This window comes from Anabrus simplex, chromosome 1 (genome assembly GCF_040414725.1).
Source record: "Anabrus simplex isolate iqAnaSimp1 chromosome 1, ASM4041472v1, whole genome shotgun sequence".
Taxonomy (NCBI): Eukaryota; Metazoa; Arthropoda; class Insecta; order Orthoptera; family Tettigoniidae; genus Anabrus; species Anabrus simplex.
In genome coordinates this window covers 243,313,542-243,337,763 of record NC_090265.1, presented here as the reverse complement: position 1 = coordinate 243,337,763, position 24,222 = coordinate 243,313,542, and the positions used below count along the sequence as shown (strand labels likewise).

The window sequence follows — 24,222 nt, the reverse complement described above, 5'->3', positions numbered from 1 at the left end:
TAATCAGAATGAATACTTCCCCTCCCACCATTCAATCAATCAGTCACTACTGATCTGTATTTAGGGCAGTCGCCCATGTGGCAGATTCCCTATCTGTTGTTTTCCTAGCCTTTTCTTAAATGATCGCAAAGAAATTGGAAAATTATTGATCATTTCCCTTGGTAAGTTATTCCAATCCCTAACTCCCCTTTCTATAAATGAATATTTGCCCCAATTTGTCCTCTTGAATTTCAACTTTATCTTCATATTGTGATTTTTCCTACTTTTAAAGACACCATTCACACTTATTCGTCTTCTGATGTCCTCCCATGCCATCTCTCCACTGACAGCTCGGAACACCACTTAATCAAGCAACTCGTCTCCTTTCTCGCAAATCTTCCCAGCCCAAACTTTGCAACATTTTTGTAATGCTACTCTTTTGTCAGAAATCACCGAGAACAAATCGAGCTGCTTTTCTTTGGATTTTTTCCAGTTCTTGAATCTAGTAATCCTGGTGAGGATCCCATACATTGGAACCATACTCTAGTTGCGGTCTTACCAGAATCTTATATGCCCTCTCCTTTACATCCTTACTACAACCCCTAAATACCCTCATAACCATGTGCAGAGATCTGTACCCTTTATTAACAATCATATTTGTGATTACCCCAATGAAGGTCTTTTCTTATATTAACACCTAGGTACTTACAATGATCCACAAAAGGAACTTTCACCCCGTCAACGCAGTAATTAAAACTGAGAGGACTTTTCCTATTTGTGAAACTCACAACCTGACTTTTAACCCTGTTTATCATCATACCATTGCCCACTGTCCATCTCACAACACTATCGAGGTCACCCTGCAGCCGCTCACAATCTTGTAACTTATTTATTACACTGTACAGAATAACATCATCTGCAAACAGCCTTATCTCTGATTCCACTTCTTTACGCATATCATTAATATATATAAGAAAACATAAAGGTCCAATAATACTGCCTTGAGGAATTCCCCTCTTAGTTATTACAGGGTCAGATAAAGCTTCGCCTACTCTTAATTCTCCGAGTTCTGTTTTCTAGAAATATAGCCACCCATTCAGCCACTCTTTTGTCAAGTCCAATTGCACCCATTTTTGTCAGTAGTCTTCCATGATCTACCCTATCAAATGCATTAGATAGGTCAATCGCAATACAGTCCATTTGGCTTCCTGAATCCAGGATATCTGCTATAACTTGCTAAAATCCTACAAGCTGAGCTTCAGTTCAGTAACCTTTCCTAAACCCAAACCATTTATTAATTTCGCAAACATCTCTAATATAATCAGAAAGAATGCTATCCCAAAGCTTACATACAATGCATGTCAAACTGACTGGCCTGTAATTTTCAGCTTTATGTCTATCAACCTTTCCTTTATACACAGGGGCTACAATAGCAACTCTCCATTCATTTGCTATAGTTCTTTCAACCAAACAATAATCAGATAAGTATTTCAGATATGGTACTATATCCCAATCCATTGCCTTTAGTATATCCCCAGAAATCTTATCAATTCCAGCTGCTTTTCTAGTTTTCAACCTTTGTATCTTATTGTAAATGTCTTTATTATTATAGGTAAATTTCAGTACTTCATTAATATTAGTCACGTCCTCTATCTGGACATTATCCTTGTAGCCAACAACCTTTACATACTGCTGACTGAATACTTCTGAATTCTGTAGATCCTCGCATACACACTCCCCTTATTCATTAATGATTCCTGGAATGTCCTTCTTGGAACCTGTTTCTGCCTTAAAGTACCTATACATACCCTTCCACTTTTCACCAAATTTTGTATGACCACTAATTATGCTTGCCATCATGTTATCCTTAGCTGACTTCTTTACTAGATTCAATTTCCTAGTAAGTTCCTTCAAATTCTTCTTACTTCCATAACCATTTCTATTTTGTTCCAGCCTGCACCTCCTTCTTAGTCTCTTTACTTCTTTATTATAATATAGTGGATCCTTACCATTCCTTACCACCTTTAAAGGTACAAACCTATTTTCACATTCCTCAACAATTGCTTTAAACCCATTCCAGAGTCTGTTTACATTTTTATTTACCATTTTCCAGTGATCATAGTTACTTTTTTTAAACTCCCTCATGCCTGTTTTATCAGCCATATGGTACTGCCTAATAGTCCTAATTTTAATACCTTCCTTTCTATCACATTTATTTTTGACTACGACAAAAACAGCCTCATGATCACTAATACCATCTATTATTTCAGTTTCCCTATAGAGCTCATCTGGTTTTATCAGCACCACATCCAGTATATTTTTCCCTCTGGTTGGTTCCATCACTTTCTGAATCAGCTGTCCTTCCCATATTAACTTATTTGCCATTTGTTGGTCATGCTTCCTGTCGTTCGCATTTCCTTCCCAATTGACATCTGGTAAATTCAGATCTACCGCTACAATCACATTTCTTTCCATGTCGTTTCCCACATAGCCGACTATCCTATCAAATAATTCTGAATCTGCGTCAGTACTACCCTTTCCCGGTCTATACACTCCAAATATATCAAGTTGCATATTATCTTTAGAAATGAGCCTTACACCTAGAATTTCATGTGTCTTACTTTTTCGTAGCTTACAAATTCTTCTTTCACCAGAATGAATACTCCCCCTCCCACCATTCGTATCCTATCTCTACGATACACACTCCAGTTCCGTGAGAATATTTCTGCATCCATTATATTATTTCTTAGCCGTGATTCAACTCCTGTTACAATATCTGGTAAGTATATACAGTATCTATTAAGTTACTTAATTCGATTCCTATACTATCTCTACGATACACACTCCATTTCCGTGAGAAAATTTCTGCATCCATTGTATCATTTCTCAGCCATGAATCATCTCCTATTACAATGTCTGGCAAGTATATATCTATTATATTACTTAATTCTATTTCTGTCGTTACAGTACTTGTACTGTACCGTACCCAGGCGTAAATACCCTCTAGGACGATGCCTCCATTCCTGTATGAACATCCGACTAACTCAGGGTTGGGCAGAGAGTGGGTTGGTCGTCAATTGGGTCAGGATAAAATTCGAATTTCTACACTTAAATATAAGTAAATGACAGGAAAATGGAGGTATAACTTGAATGAGAAACAATCATATGGGGTAGGATGAATTTATTCATAAATATCCCCAAACCATTCTACTTGAAATCAATAAAATCAAATAATAAAATAGCATTATAAAATCTCAAAATAACAGAAATAGCTGGACATTGACAACGTTAATTATTTAAAGAAACAAAATGAATAAAGTATCAAGCACAACATTGAATACTTTCAGAAATGATCTTCCTTTTTTGTCCATAGTTCATGTGATATGGTAATAAGTATACGCATACACTGATATGTAGTTATTTCACATGATCACACTAGAAAATATCTCAACGATACGGGTTACGAATTTAATTTAATTCGAGAGTCGCCAAAATTTTATCGTTAAAAAAATATAAATACAATATAAAGAAAAGTTACGATGAAAAAAGAAAAACTAAGACGTAATGGGATATGATCTGAATTATGTAAAATACTAGTGGCATTTCCTACGCTATATTTACAACAAATCAAATAAGCAACACTAAACACATCTATTTACATCGGATAAAGAGAAAAAGTCTTACATACTACACAGATTCTACGTGAATCGCGGTTCACCACAAAGGATCTAGTGAGAACTAGATTGACCATCAATAAAACTCAGCACTCGGGCTGTTCCCCATTAAAACAACGAGACAAGGTATTCAAACAACATGTAACAATATAAAACATCATCCTGTAAGGGTAAAACATATAAATAACCATCAATGGTATGTAGAAAGCAATGGGCAACATTGCCTCCTTCTGCTGCATTTGAGCGCTCAACGGCCTCATGTATTTCCAGGTGGGCTGTGAGCTGAAAGGAAATGTTGAACTCAACACTGTACTACGAGACATCAGTAACAAACATTCATTTTTTCAATTTCTTTTAAACATATGGTAATTAGGTTAATATTTCTTCCCAGTTATTGAAGATTTTACATTACATTACTGACGAGTTTATAAAATAAAACTTTAATACCATTGTATAATAATTACAGTATCTTGACTGCTTGGGTAAAAGTTTTCATCCCATGCCCGGACACTTATGACGTAGTAGTAAGATAAGAGTCTAGCGATGACACCTGAGACATCGTAAATAATTCAGCTGACCGTGAGCTGAATAATTCCGTGGAAATCTGCGTTATCGTCTTGGATTCCACTTCGTGCGCAATAACACAGGAGCTGGGCTCATGGTGTAGAAGGAGCGTGCCTGCCTCTTACACGGAAGCCCCGGGTTCAATTCACGGCCGGGTCAGGAAATTTTACCTCTATCTGAGGACTGGTTCGAGGTCCACTCATCCTATGTGATTACAGTTGAGGAGCTATCTGACGGTGAGATGGCAGCCCCGGTCTAGAGAGCCAAGAATAACGGCCATAAGGATCCGTCGTGCTGACCACACGACACCTCATAATCTGCAGGCCTTCGGGCTGAGCAGCGGTCGCTTGCTAGGCCAAGGTCCTTCGCGACTGTTGCGCCGGGGGCGGGTGATTGTAATTACGCAGAATTCTATCAGACCTCTTGTCTACTAGAAGACAAGTGTGTGTTGATACCGGTATTTCCTGGCGACGTTGCCGATAAGCGATAACTTACAGCCTTACGTATTTCAAATGAGAACTCATAATATGTAGGTGGTGAATAAATTGTACACTGTCTCGCGACCACGTTGTCAAACTGCCGATAGCTTACCGGTAAGCCATGCGTCAGCGTCGTACATATACCGTTATTATTTATTTATGCATTGTGCAACATCTTGCAAATGTGACTGTGTTGCCAAATTGCCCATAAACCATACACATATTTAAATTGCGCATTCATGTGCAACTTACATTGCAGTTCCATTTACCTTTTAACCAGATTGGTGAACAAAATTTGGACGTGCGACGATTATGCGATAAAATGTTTAAAGTCCGATTTTGGTATTGAAAATAAAGGATGCGACGATTACGCGGTGGCAACGATTATGCCGGGAAATACGGTACTACTACGATACTATGTCAAGTTTTAAGAAGTGCGATAAATTAAGCACATAGTGCTTCAAGACTATTCTATTTTTAATTTGTTGTTCTTTAAAATCCACTGTATATCATAAGTGAGCAAACCGGTTTACATATTGTTTTTATCAGTTTATGGCATAAGACTCGCAACTTGATTTATGAATTTCATTTTCCGTATTGACATTTACCAATCTTCATAAAAGGAAAGAAAAATTCCACCTAATCAATACATTTATTTTCTTGTAAACTATTACAATCTAGGACCGGTTTCGACCCTTCATAGGTCATCCTCAGCTATATCAGAATCACATTTGCATTTCTATCTTATACCTCTGAAAGACCTTCATGATGTATTGTTTCATAATTTTTCAGTGAAAACTTATCTAAAAACTTACAAATTTCTAAGCGTTGTGTTAAAATTAAAAATTAAAATTACAAAACTTTGTCTATTATATACATGCCCTTGGGCTGACAGAATGCATCCTTGGGTTGATTAAGCACATATCTTAAGTATTGCTTATTCTGTTGAATCGAAACCCTTTTATACTTTTATACATGAAGGTCTTTCAGAGGTATAAGATAGAAATGCAAATGTGATTCTGATATAGCTGAGGATGACCTATGAAGGGTCGAAACCGGTCCTAGATTGTAATAGTTTACAAGAAAATAAATGTATTGATTAGGTGGAATTTTTCTTTCCTTTTATGAAGATAAGACTCGCAAGTCTTGGACTTGTAGAAAATATGAACTTAGAGACAGTATATTTTTACAATGTGCATTCAAGTTCTAAGGACTCCGATTTTTCTTCTCCAGACTGGAAAGAAATAGAAACATGTGCATTGTTTTAAAAGGAGCCCGCGTTCGTTGTCAGAGATGGCAGCACTATACGACAGATGGATTTTTAGCGCCAGCCGCGAGAATGAGAACTTAAAATGGCGACGTTTTCCTTACGTGAACAGCGTGCAATCATTCGTTTTCTGAATTTGCGTGGTGTGACACCAATTGAAATTCATCGACAGTTGAAGGAGACATGTGGTGATGGAGTTATGGATGTGTCGAAGGTGCGTTCGTGGGTGCGACAGTTTAATGAAGGCAGAACATCGTGTGACAACAAGCCGAAACAACCTCGGGCTCGCACAAGCCGGTCTGACGACATGATCGAGAAAGTGGAGAGAATTGTTTTGGGGGATCGCCGAATGACTGTTGAACAGATCGCCTCCAGTGTTGGCATTTCCGTGGGTTCTGTGCACACAATCCTGCATGACGACCTGAAAATGCGAAAAGTATCATCCAGGTGGGTGCCACGAATGCTGACGGACGACCACAAGGCTGCCCGTGTGGCATGTTGCCAAGCAATGTTGACGCGCAACGACAGCATGAATGGGACTTTCTTTTCGTCGATTGTGACAATGGATGAGACGTGGATGCCATTTTTCAATCCAGAAACAAAGCGCCAGTCAGGTCAATGGAAGCACACAGATTCACCGCCACCAAAACAATTTCGGGTAACCGCCAGTGCTGAAAAAATGATGGTGTCCATGTTCTGGGACAGCGAGGGTGTAATCCTTACCCATTGCGTTCCAAAGGGCACTACGGTAACAGGTGCATCGTACGAAAATGTTTTGAAGAACAAGTTCCTTCCTGCACTGCAACAGAAACATCCGGGAAAGGCTGCGCGTGTGCTGTTTCACCAAGACAACGCACCCGCACATCGAGCTAACGTTACGCAAACGTTTCTTCGTGAAAACAACTTTGAAGTGATCCCTCATGCTCCTTACTCACCTGACCTGGCTCCTAGTGACTTTTGGCTTTTTCCAACAATGAAAGACACTCTCCGTGGCCGCACATTCACCAGCCGTGCTGCTATTGCCTCAGCGATTTTCCAGTGGTCAAAACATACTCCTAAAAAGCCTTCGCCGCTGCCATGGAATCATGGCATCGACGTTGTGAAAAATGTGTACATCTGCAGGGTGATTATGTCGAGAAGTAACGCCAGTTTCATCGTTTTCGGGTGAGTAGTTAGTTAGAAAAAAAATCGGAGGCCTTAGAACTTGAATGCACCTTGTAACACAGTTTCATGTTGTTAATATGGTTTTAAATTGTGATCAATTTGACGTTGATAAACTTATATGATTGTCAGTTTTTCTACAAACTTCTATCAGCTGATGATGATGATGCAGAGGGGCATCGAAACTAGTACTGATTGAAATATATGTTGTTATTACACCTACGCAACAGTTTTTATGTTTTGAATAAGGTGGACCCAAATTATAGTAAAAGTTGTAATCTTGGTTCAGTACGGACAAACAATGAAGTTTATTAATTTAAACTAGGGTAACACATGTGCAAAATGACCTAACATAAAGATCTGCCTGTCCAAAGTACTTCATCAGACATAACAAAATTGTCTGACCATAATGTTGAAAAATAAGAGTCATTCTTTCTTACAATGGTCGGGCGCGATGTCTTTTGACAGTAAGGTCATGGTCGAGGCTGCTAACATTTCAGCCAGCCTTCGCACAAAAAAATTACAAAGAAATAGGAGAATTTGACTCCCGATGAATTGACATACGAGTCCGTGTGGTTCCTTCGTCTCCCTCTCTACTGCAAATTCTAGGTCGAGCCAGGGGGCGCATGGGGCCAGGTACCTTCCCCTTTGTGCAGGTTTTATTCATGTTAGATCTCCTGTCACCAAGCTCGATAGCTGCAATCGTTAAAGTGCGGCCAGTATCCTGTATTACATGTTACAAATCTCACGACTGGTCCGTATTGAAATGTACATTAATTCAACGATACAAAAGTTTATTGAGATCCACCTATTCAATACACATTGGGTTCTTAAAAATTAAGATTTACATCTTATCATTCTAATTTAATGGGACATGTTTCACCCATTGTATGGGCATCATCAGCCATAATCTCATGCCTAAAAGATAAAGATCAGGATCTTGATTACTCTAGTCAAAGTGTTACGTAAAGAAACATATGTGTTATAAAAATGAGGAAAACTTGTATGTTCCCAAAATACAATTGAAGGGCTTAGTGGAAAAAGGGGGTATCCCTCCAAAGTGTACTTTTGAGATATTTAGCATTTTATTAGATTGCCTGTAACTTTATCAAAACAATAAGAATCAGAAAATGTTTTAAGGATTGAGTGATGTAGTTACTGTATTAACTTCCTGCAATGTGGGGCAGAATACGTTGATTTTTATTGTAAAAAACATTCACTTGACTGCTGACATGTAGATGATATTGTAGATAAAACACAGATTTTCAAATACAACAGAGAAAATATAACTCTAAGTAACCTCATGAACATTAAACACCCTAAATAACATCAAGCTCGTTGGTTTCTTCTATTTCATTTTCATTGTCTGATTTCAAATTCTTATAATAGCCATGGAGTACGGAAGGCACAAACTTCAAAATGGACATTATATTATGCAGTTTAGCGGCTTTGATGGGCCTACCATTAGGATACTTTGGTTCCAGAACAGTGTCATTTTCTGTGCCCTTCCCTTACCCTTCTGCAGACTTATGGTAGTATATTGGCCTATATCACTGTATGTGAACCGTACATGCACTTTATGCCCTCCCTGGAACCTCATAACAGATGCCTCTCGGAAGTCCACGCTTAAGCCAGAAGGGGTTTTGTTTCTTTTTGTTAGCTTCTTTGTTAATGGAGTTAAACTAACAAAATCCTCTTTCTGCATTTCCACTACAGTAAACGGTTTCTTTTTCCTTGCATTTTGATCAGGTTTGCCCATTCGTGAGGGGTGTAAACGTATTGGGTACGTCGCTTTAATTTTTCAGTGATGCCAAAATCTGCATCCCAAGACAAATATGTATGGCCAGGCACCAAAAATTTATGTTCTATGCTCTCAAACCAGCCCATTTCAATCATGTAGATCCACACACACATAATGGGAAAGTTCTTATTTTGTCCCACACAAGAATCACTATAAACAATAAGGTGTATCATGTTTCCTATAATTTTGGGGATAATTTGAAGCAAAACTAACTATTTCATCCGCTCCACGTCCTGCCATACACTCTGGCCAAACACTCAAAAATATAGGCATTTTGGATATTTCGATCTCCTAATTTATAAAAAGCATTAAAAAGTTCTTTCTTCCTGTCTTCTACAATATCCTTGTAGCCACACCATTCTGTTTTACAGCACTGGATACTGGTACACACTTTAGCAGGTATAACCTCCCCTCCGCGTGCAATATATTCTTCTCCACCGTTACGTTTCTTTTTCCTGCTATTATCTTCCCATTTTCTGGATTTCTCTTCCTCTTTTTTGCTTTTAATTTCTATATTTTCTTCATTTATAAACAAACCACTACTTTCTGCATGAGCCATATTGATTATAAGCCCAGGTTTGCAACCAGCTCTCCCATTGGTTGGTTGGTTGGTTGGTTGGTTGGTTGGTTGGTTGGTTGGTTGGTTGGTTGGTCGGTCGGTCGGTCGGTCGGAACCCAGGCATCAGAGAGATTTGGGATACCTCCTTATTCCACTCAGAAGTGTGAGACTGTTATGTAAGGCCTGTTATATTATCCTCCTTAGTACTGGCAAGGAGCAATCCTGCACTCTGATAGTTCAATAAACAGATGCCAGATGGACCCAGCTCACATAATATGCACTTAGCATAATTTTCACCAAAAGGAGGGATACCCCCTTTTTCCACTAAGCCCTTCAATTTACACAATTAAAACATGTTTAAAAATATGTGCAAGAAAAATGAGTAATGTTGGTGCAATCTTACACTGAAATCCTTCAAACATTTTTAAAATAGCCACACTGTCATTATTTACGTAAACGATAAAAAAGTCTATGGCTAAAATTATGGCCTTGAGATACAAGATCAAAATGAATGGAATCTGGTTAAAGGCAACCCAATTTGAAGTCGTAGAATGGTTACAATGATCCTTAAGAGGCTTAATCATTTTAAAAAAGACATTAAATATTTTTGTAGGAGATTGATAGTAGGCCTATGCCTGGCTCCATGGCTAAATGGTTAGCGTGCTGGCCTTTGGCCACAGGGGTCCCGGGTTCGATTCCTGGCAGGGTCGGGAATTTTAACCTTAATTGGTTAATTTCGCTGGCACGGGGGCTGGGTGTATGTGTCGTCTTCATCGTTATTTCATCCTCATCACGACGCGCATGTCGCCTACGGGTGTCGAATCAAAGGACCTGCATCTGGCAAGCCGAACTTGTCCTTGAACACTCCCGGCACTAAAAGCCATACATCATTTCATTTTTCAGTAGGCCTATCGTCATAAAGTATACGACTATGTGATTGATGGGGTTATTGTTGTTATTAGACCCATATTTGTGAGGTGAGTCCACAGTCTTCTTATTTTCGTTGAAAAAATTATAAAAGGTTCACGACTGAGTGTTGCCATGTATGTCTTTACTAGTTGATACGACTGTTTCTTCGTTGTTCTAATAGTCAAATGGGAACGCTCATGCTTGATACTGGCTATAGCTTGAATGTTGAGAATGACCATTGATGGATGTGTGCTGAAGAATCTGTAATGAGAGGAGGGTAGAAAGACTTTTAAGTTTAAAGATTTAAAGAGAAGATGGCTATATATTTGCAGGAAACGTATGTACATTTACTTACTCTCGATTTTTTTGGTATAAACTAGTTGCCTTTCCAGCGTCAGAATGAGTGCCATTTGCATTTCTTGTATTGTATCTGTCTGGAATTGAGGGAGGGGGTGTGATGCGAGAGAGGAGATGGGCGGAGCATTAAGCTTACCGCGTTGGCTGTGGGAGGTTAGTAGGGGCGGACACTTAGGGAGTTGCCTTTAATGGAATGGTGGGAGCTTTTGTGGATGTTATTTTAAGATTTTTAAGAATGTTATTTTGATTTAAATTTAGTGATTGTAACAAGTTGGCCAAAATCTGGTATAAGGGATTTTTTACTTCAATTAAGTCATTGAGATTAAGGTTTTTGTTGTAGTATTAATCTAAATGAATGTAAATGCTGTCTAATTCATTAATTAATTTCCCTTTGCCCAATCTTTCGATAATTGTAAGGTCCTGTTCGATAGTAGTGAAATAATGCCCTGTATTCTTCATGTGAGAACTCATGGCTGAGAACTTGTTGTGTTTATTGGCATTATAGTGCTGTTGATATCTTGTAAAGAAACTCTGGTCTGTTTGCCTGATGTACTGAACGTCACATTGGGTGCATTTGAGTCTGTATGTGCCTGAACTTAAATAGATTCTACTGTGTTTGAATTGAATGTGTTGTGATTGAGAAACAAGTTGTGGTTAGTGTTTGTTGTCCTAAAGGCAATGTTGATAATTTGTTTTTTTTAAGGGATTTGTTACCTGGTAAATACCTGGATTATTGTAGGTGAAAGTGGCAAACTTAGATTTTTTTGGGTTTATCTGGGACAAGGTTTGTTGCTAATTTATGTTTAATCTTGTTAATTATTCGGGTAACTATTTTTGTTTCAAAACTGTTAAGTTTTGCTAAATTCTTTATATAATTTGTTACGGTGATATCCGTGGAGCAGAAAGAGGTGAAAGAAGGTGCTGGGGTGAATGGGTCTATCTGCAATACTCAAATTAATTTATAATTTGAACTGAAGGTTGTATTTCTTCAAAACAACAAACTTAACAATTTTGCACTTAGTGAAAATAACAATGATATATCACGTACAATGCCAAACAAGGGTGAAACCCCCCAGAATAGGGAATTTAACCATTTTTGGCTTCAAGCCCTCGATTTACAAGATCCGAGCTACAAGATCAAGTTTACAAAATTTACAATTCAAAATGAGGAATAATTTAGTCAAAGGCAGAATTCATCCAATTCAAGAGCACTTGCTCCAAAATTTACAATTTTTAGCCTTCCAGAGGTACCTCACACTATAACAAAACTTTGAAAAGAGCTTACATGCTGTTGATTTCTTACAACCCACTCAAGTCAACATTACATCAAAATCTTACACTCTGTGGCCTCACAAGGAACGAATTACAAATGGAAACAGTTTTACATAAGAGTATCTAGTACCCAACCTACTGGACCTTTGCGGAAAAGAACAGGTTAAATAAATGGCCTGAACACAAACTGAATGGAGGCATACACTGCGCTCCTAGATAATGAAATATTAAAAACCTACAGGGCTCTCGGCCGATGAAACTGGGGCTAGTCCCAAGCTACTGAGGTGGCTTGCATGGAAATAACTTTAATATATTACAGGAAAGAAAACAATTACGAAATTATAGTCGCCTCAAACCGAGATGAAGGGGAGCTCGAGAGGGTAACTTACTGTGTATTCCCGATTTACAGTTAAAGACTTTATGGAATTTTACATGAAAAAGAAGACATTTACATTAAAACGGTTACATAGTTAAAAATTCGGACCTTTCCCTCGGATAAGTATGCGGAAACAGCAAAAAAGATTGAATTTATATGGCCATTACCTGGCTGATGTACTACTTGCCGACGAATGAGGCATCCCGCATCCTGCCTTAACACACACACTCAGAAAAACGACGATCATTAGACAAGGAAACTCGAAAAGCCGCAACTTATATACCCTCAGGGAAGGTTCAAGAGAATTCAGGACTAATCCGGACACACCATCTCATTTTTATTGGCTGAACACAAAAGTTACACTCAAAACCGAACAAGAAGCCTGTGATAGGCTGAAAATTAATTACAGAAAATTTTCATTGGCCAGATTCAAAACTGGCAGAATGAGACAGAAGTGTTGCAAACCTCGAATTACATAAAAAAACAAATGAAAGTTGAGAGAACCTATAAACACAAAATTTCTTTCAATAACACTTCCTTTACCTTGTACCAGAGTGCATGACTATAGTTTTTTGGTAGTGACATCTGTGGAAAAACGTCCAAACTTCTTGATGTAAACAGCACACAGCAAATAAAACCAGTCAGTTTAGGCAACTTCAGATTAACACAGTTACTTAATACTTTAGGGGGTGACATCTTCTAATTGAAGTCTCATCTTTATGTAATAGCAGTTTCACATTTTGGTCGATAGAGGAGTTCATTAAGGCGCTTATTTTGAATCTGCGGAGTTGAGGTATACCTCCCGGTACATAATTGATTTCTGTTTTTAGGTTCTTAGATGTTAGAGGGATGTTTAAGGCTCTGTAAATTAAACTGTAGAAGGTAGGCTGTTTGTGGCAGTTAGGGTGTACTGATGAATTTTTAATTGTTAATGGGGTATGAGTAGGTTTTCTAAAAATTTGGAAATCAAATGTATTCTTATCGCGTGTTACTGTGATGTCTAAAAAGTTGATGGATCCGTTGACCTTCTAGATGTGGTAGTGTTATAGAATTTAAAAGGACAGATGATACATCTCTTAGAAGGAAAAGAAAAGGGATGGTGTGAGTTTGCAAATTAATTCAGTAGCCACTTGAATGCAACCATGGAGTCAACAAAACAAATAAAATACCTGTACAGCAACCTGAAAAGAAGCAGGAAAAAGGTATTGTTCGAAGGACAAATTGGAGCGGTACAAGACCGGAGCTGGTAAATTTATTTCTGCATGTATATAGGCTGAATGATTTCGAAGATTATTCCATTAATCAGCGACCAAGTTTTGAGCCTCTTCATAATGACGACAATTGTCATACAGAATATCCTCTCAAGCCACCATAATTTCCTTAGCACCGAGCTCGATAGCTGCAGTCGTTTAAGTGTGGCCAGTATCCAGTATTCGGGAGATAGTAGGTTTGAACCCCACTATCGGCAGCCCTGAAGATGGTTTTCCGTGGTTTCCCATTTTCACACCAGGCAAATGCTGGGGCTGTACCTTAATTAAGGCCACGGCCGCTTCCTTCCCACTCCTAGCCCTTTCCTCTCCTGTCATCGCCGTAAGACCTATCTGTGTCGGTGCGACGTAAAGCAGCTAGCAAAAAAAAAAAAAAAAATCCTTAGCATAAGATATTACTCTCGTTATGTGAAATGATGCTTTGGTTCTAAAGCAGGGTCTTTCAAACATCCAAAATCTCACGCGTGCAAAACGAGTTGCAGAGGTTCTGTGCATCTTGCATCAGTCCTACTCGACTAGGTTCGGAGCAGCGTTCTGTCTCGGGGTGACTCGGCTAAGCTCAGCTCAACTCGGCTCAGATGGTGTGCCCTGCAGAGAGAGTGAGGAAGGGTTAAACAGGCGGAGCGAGCCAGAGAGACATAGGGATAGAAAGAGACAGCGCTATTGCTCAAACTCGAGGAGTGCGGGGGTCTGCACTCTGGTCAACCTAGCGAAGTTGTCTTATGCACCTTGCACTGCGCAATACACCAGCGCATGCAGTCTGAGAGGCCCTGTTTTTCATATTACCGTTTAGAGGTTTTTAAGCTGAATTTTATTAACTGAACACATCATTAATAACTACAGTAGCACAATCATATTATAAATTAGGTCTACCATGTTATACAAGTCTGGGCTACATGTGATTATGATATCACTTCCTTTCAATTCATAATTCAACACAAATGTTTCTTACATATGAAGAAGTGTAACTTCTGCAATTTATTGAAATACTGAACAGATAAACGTTGACTCAAATAAGTGTAAATAACAAGGATAATGGGCGCCACCTGCAAAACAATTGCAGGAATATCTAATTATGTAGAGCAACGAGCCTCTCCCTCTCCCAAGGCGACGGTCATCAGGCTGACGAGGCTCCAGACTTGCTTTGTAACCTTACCTGTTGCTATATAACCCCTGAAATTAAATTTGGGTAACATGCCAGGTTCAGCCTCACTCCACTGACAAAAGACTCACTTAAAGTTTGATTCTATGACTTCACTCCCAGAATAAGAACTAATATGTGACAAACACCAACAAAAATAAACACTTATGCAACCCACTTAGTGCTTGCTGTTTACATAGAGCTAATATACACAATACTACCCAACAAAATCATCTCTTCACGAGATTTATTCGTTTGCCGTCTACAAAGGCAAATTACACATCATTAAAATCATCACTAAAAATCGAACATCGAATAAGAACTAATATGTGACAAACACCAACAAAATCAACACTAATGCAACCCACTTAGTGCTGGCCGTTTACATAGAGCTAATATACACAATACTACCCAACAAAATCATCTCTTCACTAGATTTACTCGTTTGCCGTCTACAAAGGCAAATTACACATCATTAAAATCATCACTAAAAATCGAACATCATTATACTTTTAACATACCTCCAGGTAAGAGCCCCACTGCACTCCACTGTTACCGTGAATCCTAATCTGGTAGAGAAAAGTACGACGACTATTTCTCTACACATGGATGCAACCTTCTTTACTAACAGCATCCCTAACCTTATTTACACTTCTTCGTCGTCTTGAATTCTTTACAATTGCTGGCTGGACAGAAAGCGTTACATGTCCGGAGGCAAGCAAACAGCAAAATTCTCCACCAACTGAAGCTGCATACTCGGGTGACAAGTTCCAAACAAACACTTTCTTTTACAGAAAGTCCACTGCAAAGCCGGTAAGTCGTTGAGAATATACCATGATCACTCCGTAACAGATACTCACGTACAATAGCAGATCGTATAGCAAACTGCGCAAATACGTCGCTCCCGCAGACCAGTACAAATGAGAAACACACAGTATCAGCATCAGAGTCAGAAACACAATGAGAATCAGAATCAGAATGACTCGCCGCACACGCGTACCCACTTATATGTGCTTGCTACACGTGGTAATCGCGTCCTGAAAAGTTTAGTGGTAGCAACGCTCACACCGGCACTTCTTCCCGCGTCACTCTGTCAACACAAACCTCGCTCAAAACAAAGCCCTCGCACTGGCTATCGAGTATATGATGTGACATAGACCGTCCACTCATGTATGTCCACATTGATTCACTCCAATTCTTCAACCGATACAACCTGCCGTACCCCGTGTTTTCAAGCCACCTGTTGCAACACATCCAACTGACTTCAACCGTCCTTCCCGATATAGTCGCAGTTTTCCCAGTTGCACAATCCTTACGGCTAGGCCATATTTACAGACTCTTACCCAAACGGAAATTTATACAAAATATAATGATGAACATATGCAATATTCCCTAACTATACATTCTTCTTATAATATTACGTTTTTACATGGTAAATAAACAAAATTACATGATTTTAACCTAACAAACTATATACAAAAATTTCCTAACCTAAAAACTCGGGGATCGTACATACGTACGGTTACAGAAGTTAATGGAATATTAATTCATGTACCTATCTCTCTTCTACAATTTACAGCATTGAGATCTCCCATTATGATCTGAATGACCCCGTTACATAATATCTCAGTGCAATCAGCAGTTGCTCCATTGGAGCAGAGGTGAATGGTGAATGTTGTCCTGTAGGGTATTCTAACCTAGCTTCTATCTCTTTGAGTACTTCCCTCACTACAAGTTTAGATTCCAAGAATTACATTTCTGCGAGTTCAAGTATGTCATTACTTCTCCGTGAAACTCCCCGTCTCTGAGCATTTGGAGGTAATCTAAATACAATTCTCGAGTACCAAACAAAATCTTTTTCAGCCATTTTAATTTTAACACAGCATTAAGCAGCTTAACTGGACGAGAATGCTGTGTTAAATTAACAGAGAGTTAACGAAGGTTGATGAAAAGGCCATTCTGTTAATAATCCTGTTAAAGCCGTTTAACATGACATTAAATACTTAACAGAGTTTGATTAAATCGGTCCTTAGAAACTAAATTGACATAATCTCTTTCTCAAGTGAAGTAAAATTACTGTCCCAAAGTCGTTTTCCCGTCACCTTCCCTTGTAATTTTCTTCTGTGGTTAGTCTAATTAACTGTCATATCAAGCATATTCAGTTCAAATGGGACCTTTTAATCTGCACAGAAAGAGTTCAGGTGGAAAATGACAAATGAATAACATTATGCCCGGAACCGATTAGAGGAATGAAATAATGCCAAGTTAGTTAACGAGCTTGTTATAGTGTTCTCTGTATGTGATTTCCATAACACGTTAAAATCTTAACAAGATGTCAACTAACGCACCATTTTGCATTTCGTGTATCTTCTAAATATACTCAACAGATGGCAGAACTTTCCTAATAACGTACATGCTGCTAAGAAAAAACATCGACGTACACACAGACGGGAAGGTATCAAGTTGACTAGCCTTCTGTATGACCATTACCAGTTATAAAGTGGAGGGTCAGCCTCTTGAAAAAGTGTTTTGTCTACTTATCTAAACCAGTATTCAGTAATGTCCAGCTCCATGACTAAAAGGTTAGCGTGCTGGCCGTTAATCACAGGGGTCCCGGGTTTGATTCCCGGCATTTTTGGTAATTTTAACCAGCCTTGGTTAATTTTGCTGGTACGGGGACTAGGTGTATGTGTCGTCCTCATCATTTCATCCTCATCACACCATGAACCTACTATGCTGGCGTAGCAGAGGGAGAGGTGATACTCCCAAGTGGTGCGTCCCAGGTGGCGGGTAGGGGGGCCCTAACCGGCTTGCTGACGGACTTGAGGGAAATAAAATACCTCTCGCGGACCAAACACACAACTTCCTGTGGGTGGGGAACACAGACGAAGAATACACCTACAGTATCCTACAGCGACTAAAAGGAGCAACTAAGGGATGATTGTATTAGAATCGTGAAACTACTTGTGATCAGTACCACAGCGCAGGGAACACTATGGGTCACTTGTACTTGTGAGTAGTACCACTATGTTAAGTACAAAATAGGTTTGTGATTAGTAGCAACAGAGTGCGTTGCTGGCTTTTATAGTACCTGTGATTAGTACCACTTTCGGAGTGACACTATGGCTCTGGCTTGCCTATGATTAGTACCCACTGTGTGAGGAACACCACAGGATAGCACGAGTCCGTGTGGTTAGTACACGTATGTGATGAACACCATAGGTTTGCATTGCCTGTAAATGGCGCTGCAATGTGCGAAACACCATAGGTCTGTATTACATGTGAGTAGTACCATCATGTGTGGAATACCACGAGTTTACGCTACTTTTGATTAGTACCACAACATGACAAATACCATGGTTCTACATTCCTAGTGATAAGTACCATTATGAGGAGCTGATGACTTGGATTTTGTACCCCTTTAGACTACAAGTATCATCGATTCAGTATTGTGCTATAGGAGCAGTCCCTTGGTCAGTAATACTATTGTTTTACGTCCGTTTCTGTGAATTTGAGGCATTGCGGGGCAGATCCACTGATTGTTTTGAATTCTGGTCATTGGAGGATTTGGACTTTTAATTTGTCATTACATTTCGTCTCATTTAGTACCATTAGGGACCGATGACCTAGATGTTAAGCCCCTTTAAACAAGTATCATCATCATCATCCTCATCACGACGCGCAGGTCCTCGGACATTCCCAGCACCAAAAGCCATACGCCATTTCATTTCATGGCCAATTGTATGTTGTACTATCTCCAGCAAGATCATTTGAAAATACACTGATTGACAGAGCAAATGTAACACCAAGAAGGAGTGGTCAGAACTTTATGCCAATTGCAGGGTAGACTGACGTCACTGAGGTATGCTCATGATGTGAAATGCGCCGCTGTGCTGCGCACGTAGCGAACGATAAATGGGACACGGCGTTGGCGAATGGCCCACTTCGTACCGTGATTTCTCAGCCGACAGTCATTGTAGAACGTGTTGTCGTGTGCCACAGGAGATGTGTATAGCTAAGAATGCCAGGCCGCCATCAGCGGAGGCATTTCCAGCAGACAGACGACTTTACGAGGGGTATGGTGATCGGGCTGAGAAGGGCAGGTTGGTCGCTTCGTCAAATCGCAGCCGATACCCATAGGGATGTGTCCACGGTGCAGCGCCTGTGGCGAAGATGGTTGGCGCAGGGTCATGTGGCACGTGCGAGGGGTCCAGGCGCAGCCCGAGTGACGTCAGCACGCGAGGATCGGCGCATCCGCCGCCAAGCGGTGGCAGCCCCGCACGCCACGTCAACCACCATTCTTCAGCATGTGCAAGACACCCTGGCTGTTCCAATATCGACCAGAACAATTTCCCGTCGATTGGTTGAAGGAGGCCTGCACTCCCGGCGTCCGCTCAGAAGACTACCATTGACTCCACAGCATAGACGTGCACGCCTGGCATGGTGCCGGGCTAGAACGACTTGGATGAGGGAATGGCGGAACGTCGTGTTCTCCGATGAGTCACGCTTCTGTTCTGTCAGTGATAGTCACCGCAGACGAGTGTGGCGTCGGCGTGGAGAAAGGTCGAATCCGGCAGTAACTGTGGAGCGCCCTACCGCTAGACAACGCGGCATCATGGTTTGGGGCGCTATTGCGTATGATTCCACGTCACCTCTAGTGCGTATTCAAGGCACGTTAAATGCCCACCGCTACGTGCAGCATGTGCTGCGGCCGGTGGCACTCCCGTACCTTCAGGGGCTGCCCAGTGCTCTGTTTCAGCAGGATAATGCCCACCCACACACTGCTCGCATTTCCCAACAGGCTCTACGAGGTGTACAGATGCCTCCGTGGCCAGTGTACTCTCCGGATCTCTCACCAATCGAACACGTGTGGGATCTCATTGGACGCCGTTTGCAAACTCTGCCCCAGCCTCGTACGGGCGACCAACTGTGGCAAATGGTTGACAGAGAATGGAGAACCATCCCTCAGGACACCATCCGCACTCTTATTGACTCTGCACCTCGACATGTTTGTGCGTGCATCGCCGCTCGCGGTGGTCCTACATCCTACTGAGTCGATGCCGTGCGCATTGTGTAACCTGCATATCAGTTTGAAATAAACATCAATTATTCGTCCGTGCCGTCTCTGTTTTTTTCCCAACTTTCATCCCTTTCGAACCACTCCTTCTTGGTGTTGCATTTGCTCTGTCAGTCAGTGTATTAAGATCCAAATATGCCTGAATGGTCAACGCACAGTGAATACTGTATGTAAAGAAGTGTTATAAAGTACATTATACAAATGAATCAGTTATTATGCACCGGCATTAAATGTTCATAAAACTATTCTAAATGGCAGGCAAAACACTACGACTCCGACAGGCATATCGATGAGTTATCTGACCTACTTATACCGAATGCTGCGGAGCAGCGCGGGTCCACTGGTATTATTTTATCTTTTATTATATAGATGTTGGCTCAGTTATATGTTATGTATATGTGTGTATATAAAATAAGAGTTTTGTCTGTACATTGCTCAGAATTTTAAAAGGGTGGTTTTTCTATATCAGTTGTGTCCACAGTAACAAGGAAAATGCACTTTTAAATTTTCCGATATGTCTGTCTGTCTGTCTGTCTGTCTGTCTGTCTGTCTGTCTGTCTGTCTGTCTGTCTGTCTGTCTGTCTGTCTGTCTGTCTGTCTGTCTGTACACGCATCATGAGAAAACGGCTGAAGAAAATTTAATGAAAATCGGTATGCAAAGTTGGGGAATAGATCGCTATAATCTAGGCCATAAATAATATTTTATTCACGCTGAGTGAAATGGTAGTTAGGTGAGGCCTAAAATTTAATTCTAAAATATTTGTTATTAGTAGTCTTATCTTAATGGAAATCGGTATGCAAAGCCGGAGTAATACAAAGGGCACTAGGAAAGTTTTGCAGTGTGAGTGAATGCTTTAGACTTTTTCAAAATAATTTCCACCACACTCAGTACATTTCTCCATATGTCGAAACCAGTCACCGATCCAACTCTGCCACTTTTCTTCGGTTATATTTTCACACTCTTGATCCCATGCTACCAGAAGCTCCTCGTCGGATGCAAAACGCCGCCCTTTCAGCTTCATCTTCACTTCTGGGAAGAGTGCAAAGTCACATGGGGCAAGATCAGGACTGTATGGAGGGTGATCAAGGACAGTCAACCCTGATCTGGCAAGAAAATCCATTGTTACATTAGCACGATGTGCTGTAGCATTGTCGTGATGCAAGAGCCAAGTGTTGAGCCGTGACCTTGGACGGAGCTGCTTGAGAGCCTGGATGACCTGAGGCAGACAAGTCTCACTGTACCACTTCGCAGTAACTGTCCTTTGTGTTTCTAGCACAACCTGAGTCAAGATGCCCCGTTTAGTAAACAATACTGCAGTCATCCTTTTCTTCAATGACCTTGACTTTCCCACAGTCACACAGTCACAGGAGTACCCTCATCTTCAAACAGCCACACCTTGTTCTGTGATTTTGTTGGGACATCGTAATAATAAAGTCAAGTTTCGCTACCTGTAACGATGCTATTGACGTTACGCAAAGTCCCATTTTCAAACTGTTTTAGCATTTCTCGGCACCATTTCACTCGATCTGCCCTTTGTTCCTTTGAAAGTGAATGGGGCACCCAAAGGGAACAAACCTTTCTAACATGGAGATGGTCTTTATTCACACTGAATGAAATGGTAGTTTAGGGGAAGGCCTAAAATTTAATTCACAAATATTTATGTTATTAGTGGCTGTATCGATAAATTCTACATGTATGTATGTTGGGTATTCAGCCCAAAGGCTGGTAGGATCCTCAACAGCTTCACCATTAGCCGTCATAGATGGCCTAGGCATCACTGAAGAGGCGTACTAGGGAAATGAGGAGTGAGATATAACTAAAGTTATATAGTATTAAATTTACGATCATTTATGTCTTATACATTGTTACCGTATCGGCTATGATCACAGAGATTCTTGAATTTGGATTTTTGTTACTAAGTCCGTATCAGCGCCGAGTCACGAGAAAATGGGTAATCAGAATTTAATGAAAATCGGTATGTAAAGGCTGAGAATAAGGAACTACAGTCTATGCTGTGAATAATTTTAGAAGACGTCCTAATATCACAGAGTCGAAAGAAAACTAAACTTTAAGGCCTACAATGGAAAGCTCATGAAATGGATCAACAATAACATTACATTGACCATTGATTGTTGTGATGTGTTTTGTGTCTTCTGTTGCCACTCATTTCCGATAGATAGGATTACTGCTGCATACGAAGTTTTTTATTTATTTGCTTTACGTCGCACATACACAGATAGGTCTTATGGCGACGATGGGATAGGAAAGGGCTAGGAGTGTGAAGGAAGCGGCCTTGGCCTTAATTAAGATACAACCCAAGCATTTATCTGGTGTGGAATTGGAAAACCACGGATTACCATCTTCAAGGCTGCCGACAGTGGGGTTCGAATCCACAATATCCCGGATGCAAGCTCACGGCTGCACATCCGTAACCACACGGCCAACTCGCCCAGTCATATGGAGTGTAACTACCTGCCTGAATATTGACGGGAAGTAGCTAGGGAGTTGATACTACTGGTACGTAACTCACTGGTTCCTCATAGCATTCGAGCTATTTAATCCCTACTCTGAGGCACTGATTGGAATGAGTAGTGTGCATATTTAACGGAATAATGACAAATGAGTGTTCACGACAGTCTGCAGCCTGGTCATTCCAGCTATGGCACTTTGGACTGTTAGATCGGCATCGTAGTACTGGTCCGTTATTGGACATTATTTACTCATTTACTCATTTGGGGTAAATATTTCAGGTTCCCTATGGGAATCAACATCTATATTGTAGTATTGTTTCTTAAAAGTGAGAAAATGTTCAGTTTTTCATTTGATTATTTTATATAACATTGCTTTTAATCGCTACATTCCTACTGACGGATTTGTAATGACCTATGTTGACTTCAGTTAGGAAAACCACAAAGTCAGTCTCTGAGAATCCTGTAGCGAAGCACAGGTACACCAGCTACTATATTATATAATACATTTCTTACAGTTTATTTTAATGTATTGCTAATTGTTTCATTGTGAAACTTCCGTACTTCATTATTTCTTTGAAGAAATACAGTATTTGGTCTTTTTTGTTCCATACAGAGGGTGGGCCACTTCGATCCTGTGACTAGAGTGAAACTGACGCAAGATCAACTTATTCCAAACTTTGCCATGAAGGAGGTGGTGGATGCTTTTTTACAAGAAAATGAATGGGCTCTGGATTACTGACAGATTGTGGAAGCAAAGAGTAATACATACTTTTCAGTGGGCAGAGTTAAAAGGTTGAAGCGATTTTGGAATGTTGTAAACATATTTTCGGACTGTTATATTTTACAGATGAAAAATATGGATTCCAATTTTTTATGCTTATCACTTTTTTAAGATTTATGTTGTTATATGTAAACCTTGGAATACCTCGAGTGTAGTGACATTTTTATTTTTTATTGGAAGTTCAACTTAAAGTAACCATGCCTGTCAGTAGAGTGAGTGTCGAACTTCCTGAAAACTATCAGTGCACTGTATACATGAAATTCTTTTGTGAATGCCATTATCTTATGTTTTACAAGAATCTGAATCTGCATATTAGTTTTATAACTGAAGAAGAATTTAGGAGAAAGTGAAGTCATGGTTATGTGGCTCAGTCCATCTGCTCATGTATTTTCTCTTTTAGGCATGGGTATTGTTTTAATTTAAAGTACCATGTAGCTATTATTTCTTCTCAGTACCATTTATAATCTCTCTGTTCCTCTCTGCATTTTAAAATGTATTGAGTGTGTAAAAATTGTGAAGTGTGGAAGTCATATCATTGAAAGATATTTTTTGTAAATATGTAATTAAATATTTGTTAGTGTAGATGTGTTTTTATATCAGCTAGATGCAGTTATATGTAAAATATTTTACTTGTACGTCCGAATTTAAAATCTATTCTGTTTGTATTACTGCAGTGAATCATTTTAATTTCAGTTTGTGTATAATTTTCCACGATTACAATCACATTGGAGGCACTGAAAACTAGAGTACCTAAAGTACTGCTGCAAAAGAATGCTAGCAGTTTTTTAATTCACTTACTAAACCATTCCTTTGTCTTACTAAAACATGAAAAAATAATATATTATGCAATTTAAAGGGAATGGGATGTTGGAAATAGCATATTATCGTGTGCCATGGTGTAAAGTAATAGTTTACAGTTCTAACTTGTAAGAAAGAAAGTGACTTATAATCCATTACAATCCTTTGTGAGGAGACCAAATACCTAGCCCACCAGCATTATACGAACAGTGCATGTTTGGATAGTCATTAGTTAATCTTTCAAATGAGAATGTCCAAAGTTAGCATCTGAAGATAGTTTTGGTTCC

The 24,222-nt window shown here is 39.8% G+C and overlaps 1 protein-coding gene across 1 annotated transcript in view; it reads left to right on the top strand.

The window, feature by feature from the left end:
• STUB1 (STIP1 homology and U-box containing protein 1) overlaps positions 1–23,802 on the top strand; it is a 223,738-nt gene extending 199,936 nt beyond the window's left edge. Inside the window, exon 7 of the mRNA XM_067141521.2 lies at positions 22,970–23,802. Within this exon, the coding sequence (XP_066997622.1) occupies positions 22,970–23,095 (126 nt within the window). The 3' untranslated portion in view covers positions 23,096–23,802. The remainder of the gene's footprint in view (positions 1–22,969) is intronic.
• The last annotated feature ends 420 nt before the right edge of the window (positions 23,803–24,222 follow it).